Here is a 20,349-nt window from a genome sequence, read left to right as displayed (position 1 = left end):
TCAATGGTCCAATAACAGATTCTGGTACATACTGGCTGGAAGGTGCATGATTCAACTGTTGGAGGGAGACACACATGTGCACACACGCCTTCACGGAGAAGACTGAGCACGGTGTGTGTACTTGGCACTGTCAGGGTGGCTGTCCGTGGGCCGGGGGTGGAGGCAGGTGGAGGCAGGGTCCCAGAGACGTGCTTTAGAGCCATTTGAAGCAATGCAATATTCACGGCGATGGCCAGCCAGGGCAGCAAAGATTAACTGTTGGAATGGAGCAATCGGGGGACGGGGTGGAGCCATCAAAACAACCTGACAGCCCAGGGGTGGGGGGAGCGTGGCTGCCACGGCAACAGCAACAGTTGAGGCCCTCGGCCCTGGGCTGGCACTGGGGGGACACACGGCACCGCCGGCCTGCCCGGCTCGCTGAGAGGCTCAGGACGCACACAGGACGCAGACGTCGGCGCACACCTTCTGCACAGGTGTGATGCATCGAAACACGCATTTTGCCTTGGAGCGAGATATGACAACCAAGCATCTACAAACGACCCCCGGGGGTCCCCTGCTACCCGCGGTACTGTGAACTCTCGGCTAACACTTCTAGAGAAAATTACCTACAGAGAAAAATGATTAATCCAAAGAAAGAAATTACAGGCTCCCAATAAGACTCACGGAAACTCTCAGCCAATAGTTGTTGCAGAGATAATTGTTCTGAATCTATCAATAAAGCTAAGCTGCCCCTTCATTGACTGCAAACAACAATTTCTTTCACCCAGGATTATAAGTTGGTGTTCACAGGCTCACTGCTGCCATTACGGTGATAAACAGTTTAAACCACAACAGGGTCTGACATGTAGATCAATTCTGCCTCCATAAAGAATCTACACAAGAGGTTCCAGGACAGGAATTTACAGCCACCAGTTTTTATTCCCTCTTGCTGCAAAAATTACTTCTGTCAAACACTTAGGAGAGTGAGGAAAAATGTAAAAAAATTAATTTTTCATGTACTGGCGGAGCAGCCTCTTCCAATGCAGAAGCTCAAGATGAATACGTTTCCGCATTTAAAAAATTATGCCGAGCAGCATGTGGTGCTTCGCCGAAGAGGGACCCAATCCTCCGCGCTGCTCGCAAGCCGGCAGACAGCAATTTGAAACCCTGAACTGAGCTGTCTGGATTTCCTCTAAGGGCAGATGCGGGTCTCATGTTAGCAACGCCAAATTATATTAGACATTTAATTTTAAACCTCAGGTACTTAATGTAAAACCTTACAACAGTAATAGTCATAAAGCAGTGGGGCATTCCATTTCACAGAATGGATTCTTCTTCTCCTCCTCCCTTAATTTAACCAGAACCTCTTGTTTTGTAGTTTTGCACGCTACAAAGTAATCTATCTAATTAGGAGTTGCTCACAGCTGCTTAAAAGAGAGAAGCCCCCAGGGTACCTGCGCCTTCGGAGGAGAAGCCTTTCAGAAGTTCTCTGGAGCCAAAGTCTTAATTTAGTGTGGACGAGGGGGCAGAGAAAAATTGACTCCCAATGTTTGTTGTTATTATGTCTTATAATAAAAGTGGATGACAATGGGAAGGCAAATTCACCAATTCAGGGGCATTTGGATTCAAAAGCTGCTTAGCTTCTCTCTGTCCCTGCTGCTAGCACAGTGTAAGCTTTTGTGACGCTGACATCCAGACCAGATACTCGGGGGAGGGGGGAGGAGAGGGGGCGAACAAAATAAAATGATTAAAAAAAGGAAAGAGGGTGGGATTTGTATCAACCGCAACTTGAGAAGAAAAGAAAAAAGCATGACAGAAAGCTCTTAATCATGTTTGTTTCTTTTGTGATTGTTTCCCGGCGCGGCAGGAAATGTTGATGTCCAAGTTGAGGTCTGGAAATCCATTCATAAATGCGTTTTCTTGAAGTCGCCTGTCAGATCCGATGGCCCCGACGTTCATTAAAAATTGCCGTGGCTCTGGCGACGTGATGGATCACGCAAGGCAGGGACGGCGCGCAGCAGCAGGAGCCAGGACGCTACGGTCACTGTAGGCGGGGACAGGGCTTCTCGACACCCAGGTGGACCAGCATATGGGGGGGGGGGTGACCTGGAGCTCCCACCGAGCGAGTCCCAGTGGGCCTGGCTGGCTGCATTTCTAGCCAACTCCCGGGGCTGCCGAGGCCAGAGCGCTGGTTGTCAAACTTCAGCGTGCACATCGTCCCGCGCAGGGCTTGCGAACACAGGCTGCCGCGGCCTGGCCCTGAGCTTCAGATTCGGTGGGTCTGGGACGAGACTAGGAATGTGCACCTGCAACCAGCTCTGGGGGAGCAGGGGGGCGGGGGCGGGAGGCGGAGGTGGGGGGCGTTGGCGGCGGCGGGTCTGGGAAGCACCGACGTGTTCTCAAGGTTGCATCCGGGCCCTTACCGGAGTGGGACTTTGGACGAGCGACGTGTAGCGGCGTCTCTCCACCCGTCAGGTGGAGCTAACATCAGTATCGACTCCCTGAAGATGAAAGGAGATCTTCCACACGAGGCCCTCCGTAAATAGCTCCCGTTACTGTTACTGCGGCTGTTTCTCTTTTCAACCTCCCCTGGTTGTGACGTGCAGTCAACCCTCAGAAAACAGAGGCATAAAGAAGGATCGTGCAAGAGCGTAGGAATCCTCCTCCTGTCCAGCGTCCCGCTGTCTTTCCGGATCTTTGCTACTTAAATAATGCCAGCTCTGAGCTTTAAAATTAAGATGCGAGTTATTAATTTTGCCGTTCAGACCTCTTGGTCCTCTTCCGGTCCCGCCTGCACCCATTCTGCTGACACAGAGCTCCCACTGGCCCCTTCGCGTCACGGCGGCTCTGCGGCTGCTGCATTTCCCCTTTCCCTCCTCCCTGAGCCCTTTCCAAACTGCCTCAGTGCTTATAATAACTTCCTCTTGCGGTTTGGCACCCAAAAACCCCAACTTGTCTTAAGCGCTGCTCAAGTTTGATTCTCTCTGAGCGGCTCTCCTTGTCTGACTGTCCCTAAACCACGGGGGCTCTCCCGCAAGTTCCCCGTCCACGGCCCACGGCGGGGTGACTCAGGGCCAGACGGGAGCTCCTCACCTCCCGTGTTTGGGGTCCAGGCTCTGTGGCCTCAGGGAGCCTGACTAGTCTTTACTGAACGTGCTGTTGGAATGAAGAATGGACGTGAACAGATGAGAAACCACTTTATCGATATAAAACAGCATTCATGTAGGCAAGCTTGGTCTCTTAGAGGAACTTTCTAAATGTGTGCGCAGGGACCAGTGCGATCATCTTCTGAGGAATGCCACTTCCAAGCAAACGGAGGGGCTGGAAATAACGGAGTCCTGCACTCTGGTGCTGTGAAGCGCCCACTGCACACACACCCAGCCAGACGCAAAGACCTGCGACCCAGGGTGGGGAGTTACCTGGTGAGTCTTAGTCACAGGGATAACTGTGCAGGTTTGCATAGAACGGACTTAGATGAGTATACCGTTTCCCATGCCTTTTCTAGAAAATATATATATATTTTTAAAGTAGGTTCCGTACCCAGCGTGGAGCCCAACGTGGGGCTTGTACTCAGGAGCCTGGGATCAAGCTCTGAGCTGAGATCAAGTGCCAGATGCTTAACCAACTGAGCCACCCAGGTGCCCCTATAAGTAAAGGGGGGCAAAGATCGGGGGTGATGGTCTCTCTCTGGAACTTGCTCTTTTATCCCCCTTCTCCCCAAATAGAACTCCCACAGCACCTCAGGAGCAGAACTCAAACGCTGTCACTCAGGCCGTGCTGGGGGCTCCTCAACGCAGAGGAGGAAAGTTCTAGAAGGTCCCTGCTGGACAAGGCAGGGCCAAGGGGGTGTGCCTAGCAGGCTCTGGAAACCCCTCTGCAGAAAGGCAGCGATGGAGTAAACCCAGCGGGCTAGTGATACCGACCGAAAACATCACCTCCATTCAAAGCATCTGATGATGCGGTAATTAGGTGAACTGCTTGCTCCTCCTAAGAAAACCAAGTCGCTGTGAGGACAGCAGCAGACACTGAGCTACAGAGGCCTCGGGCCAGGTGCTGGGCTCACACCTAAACCCCACGAGGGAGGGAAGCACGCCCGTTCCTCAGATGAGACAGGCTCGTGGAGGGAGGATGGTGGCGATGCTCTGAGAACAGGCCGTGTGATGGGAAGTCCCTTCCGGGGCAGGGGACGGCGGTGAGCACTCAGACGTCACAATTCCAAGGGACCAAACTCCAGGTGCTTCGTCTTCGGTGAGTCCGACCCCCTCCCCTGGGGTTCTCAGGGCATCGCAGACATCTGCTGCCTCCCACGTGTCTTCCCCTGGGTGAGGAAGGAGCACCAGGCCGCGCCACAAGCTCTCCCAGACCCACGCTGCTCCTCAGACTCCGTTTCTCCTCCGCACCTTAGTCTGGAGATGTCCGTACTGAGAGCCTTCACTTGGCAGGTCTGCCAGAGGGAGGCGAGTAACTAGAAATAAGGATTATGTTTACCCAAAGCAAACGTCCTGCTGTAGCAGCTGGTAGGTCTATAGGGAAGACCTGATGCTGAATCTTTTAATTAGAACAAATTATGCTAAAATTACTTTAAAACCCTGCCTGATGGATGACATACAACAGTGGGAATTCCGTTAAATACCGGTGAACAGGCCATAGACAAGATGCCACAGGCAAAGCTGCAAAGCCAGCGCAGCCTCGAAAGTCCGTAATTCATGATTCCACACAAACATCAAGACAGCTCCCGACGTCCACACTCATCTCCCAAAAAGCTGCCCACACTCACCGAAAAAAAATAAAAATAAAAATAAAAAAAATAAAGAGGTGGGTGGCAGGGGAACTCTCCAAAATGTAGAGGGTACATCAGGAATTTGGGGAAAATAAGGAGCATGAATGATGTGTTTTCCTTTCATGAAAAAACACACATACCCCAAGCCCTGGCGATGTGAAGTGTGCAGCGGTGGTGGAAGCGTGGCCCGGGTCCCACAGGAAAGCGTGACCCCAACGTGGGTTCTGCATTATTGCTCGCCTCCTGTCACGGGACCGTGGGGAAGCCACTCTGCCCCGTGTGCAGCCTCACTCCCCAAATCTGACAGGCCACCTGCTCCTCCCTGACCAACAGGAACACGTGGGACGGTGTGCGTGAGACCTCGGTCAAGGACCAAATGCTCCTGCACGGATCAAAGGGGACACGCGCACCGCTCACGCGGCCGCCCCACGGGGCCTGCACTCGGGGCGCCGCACCCGGCCCCTGGCTCACACCGAGGACCGTGGGGGGCCGCGGGTCCGTGGGGCTGCGCCCTCTCTTACCACTGCTGATGGCCGAGTTTGCAATGACCGTAGCCTCACTCCACTGGTCGGCACTGGAGACTGAGTAGGAGCGCTGCTGCATGCCATCCGGCCGGCCGCTGAAGGAGCCCAGGCTGACGCCGCTCGCCATCTGAGACCCAGACGCACTAGTGACATTCCCTAGGAATAAACAAGTCAGGTGAACACCACCTCGGACTGCAGACCCCAGAAGCCAGCACGACTTAGTCTAGAGGCCCAAGCGCTTGCACACGGTGGGTCGTAGCACCGGGAGCAGCTGGCGTCCTGCCCCAGTGGAAGATGGAAGATCCGGGAGGACAGACACGGTGCAGCAGATCTCCGGGGGCCTGGAAGCGCACTGCCAAGGGCCCTAACCGCACAACACGATCCTGAACGAAGACGGCCACGCAACGCCGCCTCTGGGTGGAGCAGAGGTGAAGACCAAGACCCACTTCTGGGAGAAGCCGCAGACCCGCAGGCCGGCGAGACGGACCCTACAGGGGCCCCCGCCGTGCCAACGTACCAACGGAAGTGACGATGACCACGGATGGCAGCCAGCTGCCTGGTGCCCGAGACGACGTTCACGGTGAAGCTATAGTTTACGATCAGCGCGGATCAAAGCTGCGAGACGGGACATCGGAGGAAACGCAGGCTTAACCCAGGTACGTGTACCCTTACCCCCAAGGAGGCCAAGCAGGGAGACACAGCCGAAGCCACGCGCGACCACACGGGGCGGCGAAGGACGGAGATACGGTCCGAAGCTCAACATCGGAATGAACGATTTTCGTCTCACGCCAATTTCAGACCTAAAAGCATGGATCCAGCGCCCGTCTGAAGCCCGGCCCGTCATACCTTGTGCAAGTGAATTGATTTGTTGGATGCGGATCTTCAGAGATACCAGGTTGGTTTGGTTTTGAACTCTCCTCTGATTATTTTAGTTTGGAACCAATTAAGTTCTAAACTGTTTTAATAGAAGGCTTTCCTAGCACAAGGTTTTACGTGCAGAGACGGGATCCGCGGCTTCCGCATCTGACCAATTACCAGAATTATCCATGGAGCTTTTTAAAAATAGAGGCTTCAAAATATTTGTATTTTGATTCCGAAGGCCTGGGGCGGAGTGGGGGCGCGGCGCTTAAGAGAATACACACTTTCCACGTCACTGTGGTGGTCCTGGGGGGCCGCCAGAGGTAGGGAGCAGGACTCCGCTACGAATAACCCACCTGACCGTGTCCCGTGGAGCACGGGCAGGTCACAAACTCACCTACTGAAATGTGTATGTGAGCGATGCAACAAACAAGCGGCCAATGGAGATGAGTGATTTTGCTTCAAAAAATATATTTCTATTTTAACAAATGCTACCGATTTTTTCTTTTCTTTTTTTTTTTAATGCTACCGATTTTATGCTGTTACTTGACCCGGGCACACTTCGAATGTCATGAGCAGCTCTTTCTAGGGAGGCCTATCCGATTCCAGAAAAAAAGCCAAAAGAGTGACACCTCGGGAACTATAGAGTAGGAGGAGGACACAGATCCTCCTAAGAGTGGTTCTCAGATCAACGGCAGCAGCATCGCCCGAGAGCATGTTAGGGATGCAGACCCCCAGGCCCCACTCGCCTTCACCCCTGCTTTTCCAGAAGATGCTCAGGTAACGTGCGTGCACGTGAAATTCTGAGTGCACCTGCCAAAGCTCAGACACCAGAGAGGACTACGAACATGGAACAGCAGCTATGACTGGAGCTCTTCACCACCCCGGACTCCTGATGGCAAACATGCCTGAGGGAAGCACGCAGGACTGCAGGTCAGGAGCCTGGGTCTTGGCTCCTCTGTCTACAGCTGCAGCGTCTTGAGCCAGTTTAACCATCTCCCTCCTAGGACCGAGGTGCTGATATTCGGGCACGCTCAGGCCCTAAAATCCTGGAAGCACACATGGCCTGAATGACAGAGCTGGCTGGCATTCCCAGAGTCCCCCGGAGGCCTGGGAGGACGGCCGGGCATCTGGCAGTAAGGGACACAGCTCAGGCTCCTCGGGGACCCTCTATGTTTAGGGCATCCTAAAGCTGTTTCCTGGATGGGCTTCTCTCCGCCAGGCCCCTATTACAACAGGGGCTCAGACCACTGCAGGGCAGCATCTGGGGAGCGGACGAGTGCTCCCACCGGGAAGCTCAGTGTGGGTCCCCCCTGCAGCCTGTGTCCGTACCTGTGTCTTCCTGCCGCCTTCCTGCCACATACTTCCTCTGTCCTGCTCTCCTGGGGGGGGAGGGCACCCACTGGGGCTGCAGCCGCGGGCTTCTCGTCAGGCTCCACCATGGGCAGCAAGTGTGTGAGAGGGGCGTGAAATGGGTTGTGTGTTCCCAGGCTCCCTCCACGAGCAGTCACCTGAGGCTGGCTGTCCCCGGGGCTGGCTGTGAGACCCCTCCCCTTGCCCCACGGGGCCCACGCTGGACTCTGTGCCACTTCTGCTCGCCCTGGGGCTCACATCCCCTGACCCTGGGCCCGCCCTTCCCGGTGCAGATCCTGATCTCACACACCTACACTCAGAGCCACGCTGGGGGCCAGGCTCCCCTCCTCCGGAGCCCCAAAGCCACTTGTACTTTCATCACATGAATTCTCAGCACACAAGGGCTTCGGGGCCTTGCTAATATTTTTATGGTAGCAGAAAAGAGAAAGATGGAAAAAGGTCAGAGAGAACGAGAAGATCCACAGAAGTTGTGACCCCACTGCCGAGCCAGCCCGCGGGCACACCTGCCGTTTGGCAAAAACATCAAGGAGATCATTCATGTCCTCCTTTCGCTGCCCAACCCCACCTGTGACAAGTCACCATCAAGTGGGCTCTGTCCACAAAAGCTCATCTTACACCAGCTCTAGGTACACAGGCCAAAAGCACCTGAAGATCCCAAGACACCCTCACTGTCTCTGCCTTTGGGCCGATGATGACAGGACGACACGACGACACTTGAGCCCGCTGCGCAGCTTCCCTTTGAGCGTGGCTCCCGGAAGACGACCAGCCTAAAAACCTCCTGATACACTTCCTTGAGAAAAGGCAGAGGGAAGTTGCCAAGTGCACCTGTCCCCGACTACGTGAGGCACAATCCCAGGGGCACCCACAAGCACACGGCACAGCCACGTCGGTCTGAACTCGGACTGGAGCGCGTGCAACGTTCTAATGGAGGTTACCGGACAAAGCGCTCATCTTAGGTGGACAAACTCTCCATCTCCAGGACAAACAGCCACTGTGGAAAGAGAGTAGGTTCCCTGAAACGTTCACACTGAAGCAAATCTACGTGCCGGTGGTGGTCATGGGTCTGCAGCTGGTCCCCTGGTTCTTAAACTTCTAGCTCTGGGTCAAAGGAAATTTTAAGCACAAGTTCAATATATAAAGCTGCTGGGGGAGCAGGTCTGGGGTTTGGCTCCTGAGGGGATCCCCCAGCTGGGCCGTGTGGCGTGAAGAACCTCCTGGCCAGACTGTGTGCTCCTGGTGTCGGATGTGGAACTAGCGCAAGACCCAAAACAGCGGTGAGGGCTTCTTTGGAGAGCCGAGCCTGAGGGCCGTCCAGCGTGTGAGGCTCTCCTCATCCGAACCACGCTCAACCCCCACCCGTGTACTCACGATAAACTATATGACTGAGCTCTGGCCACGTGAATGTGTGTATATGGACACACGGTCCCAAAAGTAAAATTTTAAAACAGATCCGTAGACTTGCGGCCTGGAGTCTGGGTTGCACTCAGAGATGCCTTTCTGCTTAGTAGTCAATGGTCTCTCTTTTAAGGTAGAATTTGGGAGATGTCTTCCTAAAAATCTGTGGTTTCTGGCATCATTTGAAAAATAAGAGTATCTGGCAGCAGTGGGCATGTGTCTGCATGCTCTGCATCGGCGGTGCGGCAGCCAGGGCACAGGCCCGCCTGTCTGCCCGGGGCCTGACCTTTGCTAACTGCGGGTTACAAAATCTTTCAAAAATATGCATGAGAAGAACTTCGTTTCAGAAGTAAAACGTATCTGGTTTTCTCGCAGGAGAACAAATCTCGCTTTAGTATATATTCTATTTTGACGTCAGTTATGACTCTCCTAAATATAAGAGATCAGTAAGAGATCCACTAACTGCAGCGTAACAAAATAAAGTTATGAAGGGCAAAAAAATCCTGTTTTTGCCCTAAAACAGATAGCTCCAGGATCCGCACAAATAGGCACTTGCCTTGAAATGTAAACACACGAAGACGCAGGCTTTAGCTCTGAGGCAAACCAGTGGTCCACGGATGCGGCCACGGCCCCGTGAAAGCAGTCTCACTGGCGGGCGGTGGCCCGTGGAGCATCTCGCTCCGAGTGAGAGCCGTCCCGGCCCAGTGGTCACACTCGGGGGCATTTCTACTTGCTCTGAGTGAATCCATTAGTCAAAGAAACCAACAGCCCCCCAAATGTTTCACGAATATCTTAAATAATGATATAGATTTAAAATCTAAATACGGTATTTTATGTCAATCTCGGATGCTTATTTTTCAACACACACACATGGCGCCCAACAAGGCTAATGCATAACTGCATTTCTGTTCCTGAATAGATGTCACTAACTGTCACCGGTCAGGCAAGGCCCCTGCTTCGTAGACTGTATACGTACGCGTCCAGCAGCATTTGGCCTACGTGTTACCACACGGCGTCGTTCTCACTGCTTTTTTCTTTTTTATAGATTTTATTTATTTTTTTGAAAGAGAGAGAATGAGCAGGGGGAAGGGCAGAGGGAGAGGGAAAAGCAGACTCCTTACTGAGCTGGGAGCCCCACGCGGGACTCGAGGGGACCCTCGAGATCGTGACCCCGAGATCATTCCGCCCTGATCGAATGCAGACGCTTTACCGACTGAGCACCCCAGGCACCCCTAACTGCTTCTGCAAATACCTCTGAAGCAGGTAAGGAAGAGGCTAACCTTAAAGTCACTTTATTTCCTCTCCAGGTACTCTAGGGCCGTGTCTGCCAATGAACGGCAATTCATTTCACATTAACAAGTTATTAATTAAGGCTGTGGATCCGGGGTTCTCGTCTGGGAAAGAAGCCCACGACTCGATCTGGCTTTCTGGCTGCCAGGGATCAGAAGGCCAAGACCAGCTGAGATACAGGGTGGTGGGGGGTGGAGGGGGTGGCCGGGGGTGTTGAACACCGGGGGCCGTGCCCGGACAGCGGGGTGAAGGGCTCCGGCAGGTGCCCACCTGAACACATGTGCGTCCTGCGGAATTTCATTCGTGTGGCTGAGAAACAAGATAGCACACCGAGGTCTAGCAGCCTGGGGGAGAACGCAGCACACGGGCGGAAACCACTTTCTTTGTAGGCATGCCCGTCTCCTAGAGAAGAGATTCCAAAAGCTGGATCGAAGGTCCTCTCTCTCGGGGATGAGGAGGAAAGTCTAAGACTTGATCCCACCTCATTAAGCTCTACGCCAGGGTCAACAGACAGGAGGGAAACTGATGGGACACCCCTCGACCCCCACCCCCCACCCACTGTGGGGCCTGAGGACCAGAGCCGCAACCCCCCGGAGGGTGGGGAGAGGGGAACCTTCTGTTCTTTCCTGCCCTTCCTCCTCCTCCTCCCCACCTCCCACTCCCTGTGCCCCTACCGGAATCCCCACTGCACCCTTATTGCATCTAGGCTGCTCCTTGGATCTTGTGTTTCTTCATGTCGTGTGGCCCAAGCAACGCCACCGGCACCCTTTTGTTCCGGATGGCCTTTTTAGGGATGTCTGTATGGTAAATAGGCTTGGATGATAGAGAGAAAGCTCTTCCTCCACAGGAGGGCAGATCTGTTTACGGTCGCCTTCCGTGGCGCTGGTCAGGTAGGCTTGTGTGCGTTCCATCAGAGAAGACTGAGGTTCCCTAAACTCGGGTTCCTTCTCTGTGATGCAACCCACTGTACACTGGTGTTCCCTGGCCCTTGGGGGAACAGGTACATGACAAGGGTGACACTCTGGCCACTGTACTACAGCTGTGATATCCTCCCATGAGTCCTGAAACCAGGACTCCCGTCATCTAGGACACCAGCAGGCTGGCCCGTTAGCTTGCTAGCAGGTGCCTGCCGCCTCCTGTAACCCTGACCTCCTGGGCCACCCGGTCTCCCCACATTGAACCCCTGGGCACAGGGAAGGAAACCAGAGTCTGTGCCCTGCAGGGAGCTACCGGGAGGTGCAGAAGGTTTCGGACAAGCCCACATGTGGCCAAAACACAAGGCTGAGGACACAAGAGCCATGAGAAGGTACGAGGGGCAGGAGAGAACCCCTGGAAGGTTCAGGACAGACTTCACGGAACACCGCAGATTTCTTTCAGATTTTGGACACGGAGGCCCCTCCCTCCAGAACAGTATGGAAAGAGGAGTCTCACGCCGTCCCAGGACAACCCAAACCCTCTTCTGACTGACTCTCCTGACTGTTTACTCAACGGTCCAACAGGAGTCTCTCTCTCTCTCTCTCTCTGTCTCTCTCTCTCTCTCTAGTTTCCTGTTTTTCCTTCACCTCAGTCCAGTTGGAAGTCACACAGACGTGCCTAAACACCAGCGCCAGAAAGCCCGGGCCAGGATGCAAACAGCAGCATTCCTCGCTGCGGCCCCAGACCAGAAATGGCTGGATGTCTGTCGACCACGGGCGCCCCGTGGGACGTCCTCACGGTGGAATCCCACACACCAGGAAGGACGGGTAAAGCCGATGTGGCCACAACAGGAGGGACTTCACAGACCAGGTGCGCAGAAAGACCAAGCCAGGCACCACCCGCTGTGAGCTCACCCAATGGTTCACACCCAACAGGAGTGAGAAATCTGATGGTGAGCACCTTCATGGGGGGGTGTGCACGTGCGTGTGCATGTGTGTGTGTGTGTGTGTGTGTGCGCGCGCGCGGGCAGCAGGGACAGGGGCAGGGGGTGCCACGGGGGCCTTCTGGGCTGGCGGCCACCTGCTACTTCCTGACCGGAGTACTGGCCACCTGTATACGAGAGTTGTATACAACTTATCCCACCCACCCACCCACCAAAAAAGCTAAAAAGGAGGCCATGTGAATAGCTCGTGAATACAGAGGCCCAGTTCAGCAAGTAGGAGAGACGGAGGTGAGTGGGGCGAGGGCACAGGTGCACCAGCATTAAGTCTCAAAGAGGGACCCAGCCCTCTGCGCCTTGAGATGCAGCTTCCATGGGGGGTGGGTGGGGGGCAGGAAAAAACCTCTTTGCGATCTGTCTCCAAATCTCTTCCCCGGATAGTATCTGCATTACCAGGAAACACATGGGGGACTACCTGGCCCGTTCTGAACTCAGAAAGAGTGTTTCCTCAAATACCCCGACTCCGGATCAGCTGGCTGCCCGCCTTGATTAGCGGGGGGCAGCGGCATTACCATGCTAATCCACGGAGTCCCAGCGCCATCTCCTTGATATGGATATGTGTGTGCTTACGGCCGCCCTGATTAGCGCCAGCTTCCATGTGTCAAAAGCGCCAGATTCTTCCCAAGGAATAATTTTAGCTTTACTTATGCCCCTAAAGTGTAAGAGTTGATTTGAAAAGGTACTTACCTCCACCATATGCTATTTTTCTTAAAACAATTTGCATTTCAAAGTGACTATGGCATTTATATCTGAATGAATATCAGTATGTTGCCTGAACTGATCTCAAACGAGCATGAAAAAGATGCTGGTTTTCTATTGAACGCGAATGTTTTCATCCACCAAATGACATCAAAGACCGAGTTCCCGCTTTTAAGCTATAGGCTTATTACATAAAAAATAGCTTGCTCTGGTTTTTAAAAACATACTCTGAAATAAGGCTTTTCAAAGCATTCAAGTAAAGATTCGTCAACAATCCTTTCTTTTAAAATACGAAATTTCGCTCGCTGCCCGCTCCGTTTTGGTTCATCATCACAAACAGAGCTCGGCCTTCTCAAAGACTCGGAGTAGAAAAGGAATAGTTGGCATTTGGACGACTGGTTAAGTAGCTTAAAAAGGAGCAGCAGCGCTTGGCAATGGGTGACAGACCGAAGTTTCCTGTGACTCGCGCGAGGCGGACGCAACCCAGAGGGTTTACGAGGACAGCACAGACGTTGGTTTCCGTTGAGCAATCTTACACCTTTTTAAAAAACAAATCGTAATTCCCACACAGGGTTGGTAGGAGCTCCCCCTGCCCCCAGGGGGAACCTCCAGGGGAGGCCTCCCCCTTAGAAACCCACGGAGACCGCTCTTGGGGGTCGATCCTCATTCCTCTGGGGCCTCCGATGTTACAGAAGTTTGGGGCGCGAGGCGGCCTCACAACCTCCCGGAGCACAGCCCCCCGCTGAGCACGCAAAGGGAGGCCGGTCTGCTGGAATCAGAGAGGGGCGACGGAGGCTACTCTAACGGCCACACCACTTCAAAATAGGCCTTCGCCATCTGTTCGTCCTCTAATTATAAACCCAAAAAGAATATAATTCACAACACTACCATAAAAAGTGAGATAGGGATGATTTAAGTGCCCATGAGCAGGGCCGTTCGCCGCACTATTTGCATTGGAAATCTGCCCTCCTTTTTGGCAACCAGGACTTCAGGCTAAGAGGATTTTTTCCAAGGACACATTCGGTATCTTAAAGATGTAGGCGTCCGGGATTCTGCGCTGGGGTAAAATGACACTTGTTTCGTTATCGAGTGCTTTCAACACACCCACTATGGAGGCAGGGATCGCAGGCTTCTCAGACGGCGACGGATCCCTTTGTTGTGACAGGTCTTCCACACGTGCTTACCAGGGAAGAGAGAGGACGTATGGAGTCCAGACCCGGCGCTAACAGAGGATGCGATCGCTACTACACACAACAGCGTGGCCATGCTCAGAACTACAGTCCCAGAACCAGTTTCCTCTTATTTCCTAAAATGCAGAAATAGATCACTTTGTTCAGATTTCTCCCTGTTCTGATTATGATGCCAAGGGTGGGGGGGGGGGAGAGGAGGAAAAACAATGAATCTTTTTTTTTTTTTTTTGTGGTACAAATGTCTTTAAAACTTACCTTGCACGAAGGATGTAAATTAGAAATCTTCCCAAAATCTCAAGTAACAGATCAACTCGTTATTGGACGTGAGCGTCAATTTTTCTTAGCGATGGCCACAGAAATGACGTGATTTTTATATTACACGTCTTTCTTATGACTTCCTAACCATCTTCACACTTATTCCATAATCTTCATGATCATTTTACATGCACAACATCTCACTGATTTAATGCAGACCATATTTTATACTGCTATTTTCTTACTTTTGGATAGTTTCGTTTCCAATTCCTCATCAGTGTAAACAACACTGCAGAGGACATCTTCTATTTAGACTTTTCCTTAGGATAAAAATCCCAGGAGCGTCATTCCCGAGTCAAACAGCATTAGCATCTTTCTGACTTGTGATGTTGGTCGCTGATTTTTCTCAGGCCGTTGGCCGAAAGAAGATGGAACCGGGCATCTTGAAAACAATTCAGTTCATGGTTTATAAAATGGATGGAACACTAATGATGATGACAATAATACGCCCCATGTGGCTGATTGATACAAACATCAAATTGTGTAAAGCGCTTTGTAAACCGCAAAGCCTTTGTGGGTATTAGCTGTTATTAATTTCACCAAGGGTGAGTTTTCCTTTGCTCTACAGTTTGTTTTTTAATAAAAGCTTAAGATGGTGATACTGCTAATTTTGTTGGCCTTTAAAATCTCCAAGGTCTGACTGTCTCCCTTATGTTTTTCTCGTGATGAGGTCTCGTGTGCCCCCTGTGCACGTCTGCATTGTGGCAGTCATGGTGATGATGCACGCTCTCGAAGGTTTCCTGAGCACCTACTGCACCGACCAGTAGGCTAGAGCTGGGACGATGTGAGGACACTCCTACCACTCCAGGTCTTCCAAAATACCCAATGTGTTACGACCAGTTCTGCCCAAACTGTCAGAGGCACAATTTATAAAAGGAAAGAAGGAAATGAAATCATGAGCTTGGGACATGGTGCCAGCGGTGGATGAATGGTGTAACCAGATGGCGAGGAAAGGATGGCGAGCCGGGGAACCCGTGGGCCGGCTCACACCCCGCTGCCGGGCTGCTGCTGCTGCATCCTGAGGATGGATGTTATTTGGTATTTGGGACGATTCAAGATGAAAATAGTAAGCACGTCAGAAGGTGGGCTCTCACTGAAGTGATTATATTTAGAGATCAGTCTAAATATTTATTCCGAAGACAGAGTCTGTTTCCCAGTTACTGTGAAAACAATGCCTGCTCTCTGCATCTTGGCCACTTCCACCTGCTTCAGGAACACTTGCTACTGCAGACTCAGAGGCGCTTCCTCACCCAGGGCGTTCACCGAGCTTGTGTGGCCACAACCCGCTACGTGTGCGGGTCACACAGACGAGCGTTATGCGCAATGCTCGATAATGAGGTACATTACACGAAAAGGAAAATAAAACGAAGGGTTTTCTTTAAAGCCACAAAATATGATTACAACGCTCACGTAGTAACGTCGTGTACAACACAGAGCCCGAGGCGTCCACAGCTTGGTCCACTATACTCGCAACAACTACAACCAACGTGGTTTCTTCCTTTGCTATGGACGACATGATACACACAATAGGTGTTTTGCCCAAAATCCATCTTGAGAGCAAGGTTTCTCTGGCTGTCAGCACATTTACTATCCCTTCAGGGAGGAGACCGCCGTGGTCATGGGGGCCTACGCTAAGAAGAGCTCACTTCTCTCTCTCTGTTCTGGGCCCATGAGGTCAACTCTTACAGAGAAACTACAGTCGTGGTGTGGACGTGGGCTGCTTGACTGTGGTCAGGATGGGCCTGGCTTTCACCACTCACCAGGAATATTCCAGAAAGACAAGTGTTCTCTATACTACCAACTAGTTACCAACCAGGTCCCGAGTGCGCGACGGGAAGGGGTGACCGAGGCAGAAAGGCGCCCCCTCCTCCCCGGGGGGTCCCCGCCACGGGGCCCACGACCCGGGAGACGCACGTGAGCCCCACGCCTCGCCCCGGCGCCCGGCCCAGGCCCAGACCCGGCGGCCTCCCCGCGCTCTCCAGACCATTTGAAACTAAACAAAGAAAAACTTTGTTTCTAGGAGACAACAGCGGATCCGGGTTGGATGTCGCCGCTATTTATTTATTTATTTTTTAATAGCTATTACCACTGTAACAGCTTAGCGGCTCGGCGTCTGCAGTGTGAGCAGTTTTGATAAACAGCCTCTGCGGGCCACACAACGGGGATAATGTATCCTTAAGTACCGCCAATGAGCTGCCATTCTGCACAGCCAATTACTTCTGTGCGTCTGTCACTCAAAGGAAAAATGGCTGAGCCCATTAGATCAAACCTTTGTCACTGTTCCTAATGCACTCTTAGGCCTCATTAATCTCCGGGAGCAGCAACAGAGCCGTCGGTGTCTCATTGCCCCCCCCGAACAGGCCCACGTGAAGCCTCTCATCTCTCCCCCAAGTGCACGGCGTTAATCAAGCTCTCCTTATTACCCCAGTCCCTGTCACGGCGGAGAGCGCGCTCCCTCTTAAATGCTCTCATTATGACCCATCTTTAGAGCCGGCTAAGTGGAAAAAAAGAGAGAGGGAGAGAGGGAGAAAGAGGACGGGAGAGAAAGAGGAGAGGAAAAAGCAAGTCCGATCACATTAATATTCATGACAATAATTAGTATTCTAGGTCACTGAATATTCATGCTATTAGTTTGGTTTTTTATGGGTTTGCTGGATGTCCTGATTACTGAAGTGTGGAGGCAAACAGCATGGTTGAGACTTTAGATGTCGACGGCGGTTCAATACTCCAAACACATCGAGATCCCCGCCCCCCACCCCCCTGGAAAATCAGCCTCAACCCTCCCGGCGGCTTTAATATTTTGAAACCGCTGGGGGCCCGGAGCGGAGGGAGGGAGAGGGGGGCGCGGGCGAGGTTTCCCGCTACAAAGGCCCACGCGTCGCTCTGCTTGGGATAAAAACACCGTCACCGGGCCAAATGCCCAACAAAGGCACACTCTCGGGGCAGGGAGGTATCGGGCATCTCGGAACAGAATGTGGCAGTTTGGGAATAGAGATGGGGGTGGGAGGGGGGCACGGAATGGGAGCCCCGTGCCCACGGACACCCCGGGAAGTCCTGCAGAGCATCTCTGCCCGCCGCTCCCAGCATCGCAGAGGGAATGCTGTTGGGGGGGGGGTGGTGTGCACGGGCTTATTGTGTCCAACCCACGATGGCTGCACACGGGCGACAGAAACAACAGTGCCTGGCATTAAACAAATCTATGCAAAATTTCTGTCCGTTCTGAAGCTCCTGCTTCCTTCTGTTCACCAGTGACAAGCACCACGATAACCATGGGGCCCCACAGCGTCCTGGAGACTCGCCCTGGGCCACACCCCCAAGAGCCACGGCAGGTGCATCTTCCCACCGTAACGGTGAGGAAGTGGATGTTCACAGGGACACCCGCACGAGGTCCTAGGACGGGCAAGGTGGGATGCAATGTGAGGTTTCTGCCTCCCAAGGCCCTACTGTGGATCATCACTGTTTTCCTGTTGTCTACCTAAACGTCAGAGTAACGTTCAGACCTGACACGACTCTGTTCCATCGCACGTGGATACAATTCTATCCAACCAGCTTGGCTAAAAACTCACATCAGAAGATATTTTTGGCCACGTGACTGCCTTCCCTGGAAGTATGCCTGAAGTCCCCATCGGGCGGATTCTCCAAAAGGTGGCTTCTGGTGAGGATGGCGACGTAGGTTCCAAGCCGCAGTGGTGGGAACGGCAGATACTGGACATCCTGAGCGAGCGGACTTGGAAGAGAGAGACGTGATGGGGAAAGGGGATTTGAGCAGACCTCAATAAATGTCTTCTGGAGTCTTATTCTTCCTCTTTTTTGCTGGAGTAGATGCTTAAGCAAATTTTTCAAAAAGTCATTTGTTTCTGTATCCTTGTACGTCATTTAAAAAAAAAATTTTTTTTCTACTTTCACACAGTATTGATGGTTTGGCCCCGCATTGACGTCTAGGTTCAAAATGACTTGTCCTTAGAAAGGAATTCTTCCATTGTCTCTTAGCCTGTGGTGTTTGCTCTGCGAAGCCCACAGGCTGGAAGGGTTCCCTGCCCGAAGGTAAGCACCCAGGTCTCCTCCGATCTGGGACGCATCCTGGGATTCCGTGTTTACGGAGCCTCCTCTCCCTTCCAACTTGACATGGACTCTTCCGATGGGAGGCACCATGTCCTTCATCGCCTCCAGCAGGCTTGCTTCTGTCACATGTACGGTCACCAACAGCACCCTGGGCCATGTTCTTCAGAGCATTTAATCTATCTACTGAATCTTTAAATTTCTAAAAAAAAAATTTTTCTTTTTAAATTTTCTTTTATAAATTTTTTTGGACTCTTTCTCCACAGGATTTTCATATAACCTTTAGTTTGTTTCACTTTATGAACACAATAATTAATCTCTTCAGTTTTCCTCCTTCCCCAAATATCACTCTCCTTCTTCTAGGATCAGTTGTCCTTTTGTTTATCTTGGTTCCTCTCATTTTCCCCGTTGGTTATCACAAACGCCTTGGTTGCATATCCATGAACGAGAGCCGGTGGGTCCATGGGCTCTCCTTGCTGCCTTCGGGTAGATGCATGGCCCATGTTGACTGGTAGGTTCAACGGTGCAGGGCTCGTGGGCAGACTGGTGCGCCTCAGTTATGTCCCTCATGGTCCTCACCATTTACTTATGTCTCTCTGTGATGGTACCTAAGCTGCTCCCTTCTCTCTCAGCAACAGCATCCACATTAGATTGGAGGTGGGGACGCCAATGGCCGGCTCTTCCTCAATGCGTCCCTCAGCCCACCCTGCCCGATTACACAGCTGCCCGATGGAGTGTGGGCCACCCCACCTTCCCTGTGGCTCTTCTGCTCCACTTAACCTGTGATCCCCCAAGGGAGACCCGGGCTCAGTTATCAGTACACAAAGCAGCTACTTCGACATGTTTTTCCTCCTTTTCCCCCCAAGCACAGGGCAAAATTTGACATCAAGATCATCACACTTCCAGCATTTCAATGTATGAAATGGAGTCAACATTCTGAGTTTGGGGAAGCACCTCCCAGTACTGGGAAGAACAGAACCCCCCCTCAACCAGTGATTTTCTATCCAGGTGCCCCCCCTTTGTCCCTTGAACATTGATCACCAACTCCAATGGTCTTATCTGTTTATCTTCTGACCCCTCCGCCCCCTCCAGAGTGCAAGGCTCCTGAAGAGAGGGCCCTGTATGGCCCCTGAAACTCCCGAGCACTAATTGGGGCTGAGCAAACATACTGCCGACCCAGTAATGATGGTACATGAACGATACAGGAAGCAAAGCAGTAGGTATCCAAATCATGAAACTGGTTGGTTCGCTAAAAGTCAACACTGACATACAATTAGGCACTGTAATCTTTGAAATGTGAGATGCATTATGATCATATACTAGAAAATCAAGAGAAACATCTGAATTAATATCCCCAGTAACAAGAGTATAGTACGATGGCTGGACACGCAAAAAAATAAAAATTATGAGCTTTCTTATTTCTTGCAAAGTAGATGTGATAATAACCCTCTTCTTCCCTTACCCCCTCCGGAAAAGATTAGCCTCCCATTTCATCAAAAATTATAAACTAACAGAATGGATCAACATGATACATCTAAATGAAGAAAAGTGCCAAAATTTTACAGAGGGGTATATATTAGGTTTGAATAAATTGGGCAAGACTTGTGTTCCAGGACAAGAAACTCAATACAGTAAAGATGTCAGTTCCTCCACAGTTAACTGATAGATTAAAAGCAATGCCAATTAGTCACAATGAGATTATTTTTCAGAGGAAGGAGATTTCAAGTTACTCTGAAGTTTACTGGAAAAAATAACTGAGTGGCAACAGCCAAGAACAATGATAAAATGAGACAGTAATATCATTACCAGATATAAAGTGAATCATAGATCTAAGACACTGTGGTAAATTCATAATGGTAGTAACACAACGTGGAGACAGTAGGTCAACTGAATAGATTCTCAAGCCCAGCAACAGTGATTTTGATTAAATGAGTTAGTTGTACAATAAAGGTGACACACACAGTCATAGTA

The 20,349-nt window shown here is 51.8% G+C and overlaps 1 protein-coding gene across 7 annotated transcripts in view; it reads right to left on the bottom strand.

Annotated features, from left to right (window-relative positions):
• Nucleotides 1-20,349, bottom strand: part of AGAP1 (ArfGAP with GTPase domain, ankyrin repeat and PH domain 1) — a 529,451-nt gene that overhangs the window by 160,108 nt on the left and 348,994 nt on the right. For 3 of the 7 annotated variants that reach the window (XM_077869329.1, XM_077869330.1, XM_077869327.1), the window contains exon 12: nt 5,281-5,439. The exons of the other annotated variants lie outside the window; for them this stretch is intronic. In XM_077869329.1, the coding sequence (XP_077725455.1) occupies nt 5,281-5,439 (159 nt within the window). The remainder of the gene's footprint in view (nt 1-5,280; nt 5,440-20,349) is intronic. 7 annotated transcript variants of the gene reach the window in all.

The sequence above is a fragment of the Canis aureus genome, chromosome 24 (genome assembly GCF_053574225.1).
Source record: "Canis aureus isolate CA01 chromosome 24, VMU_Caureus_v.1.0, whole genome shotgun sequence".
In the NCBI taxonomy this organism is placed as follows: Eukaryota; Metazoa; Chordata; class Mammalia; order Carnivora; family Canidae; genus Canis; species Canis aureus.
The sequence above is the reverse complement of the archived record's forward strand: the minus strand, read 5'-3'. Positions and strand labels throughout refer to the sequence as shown.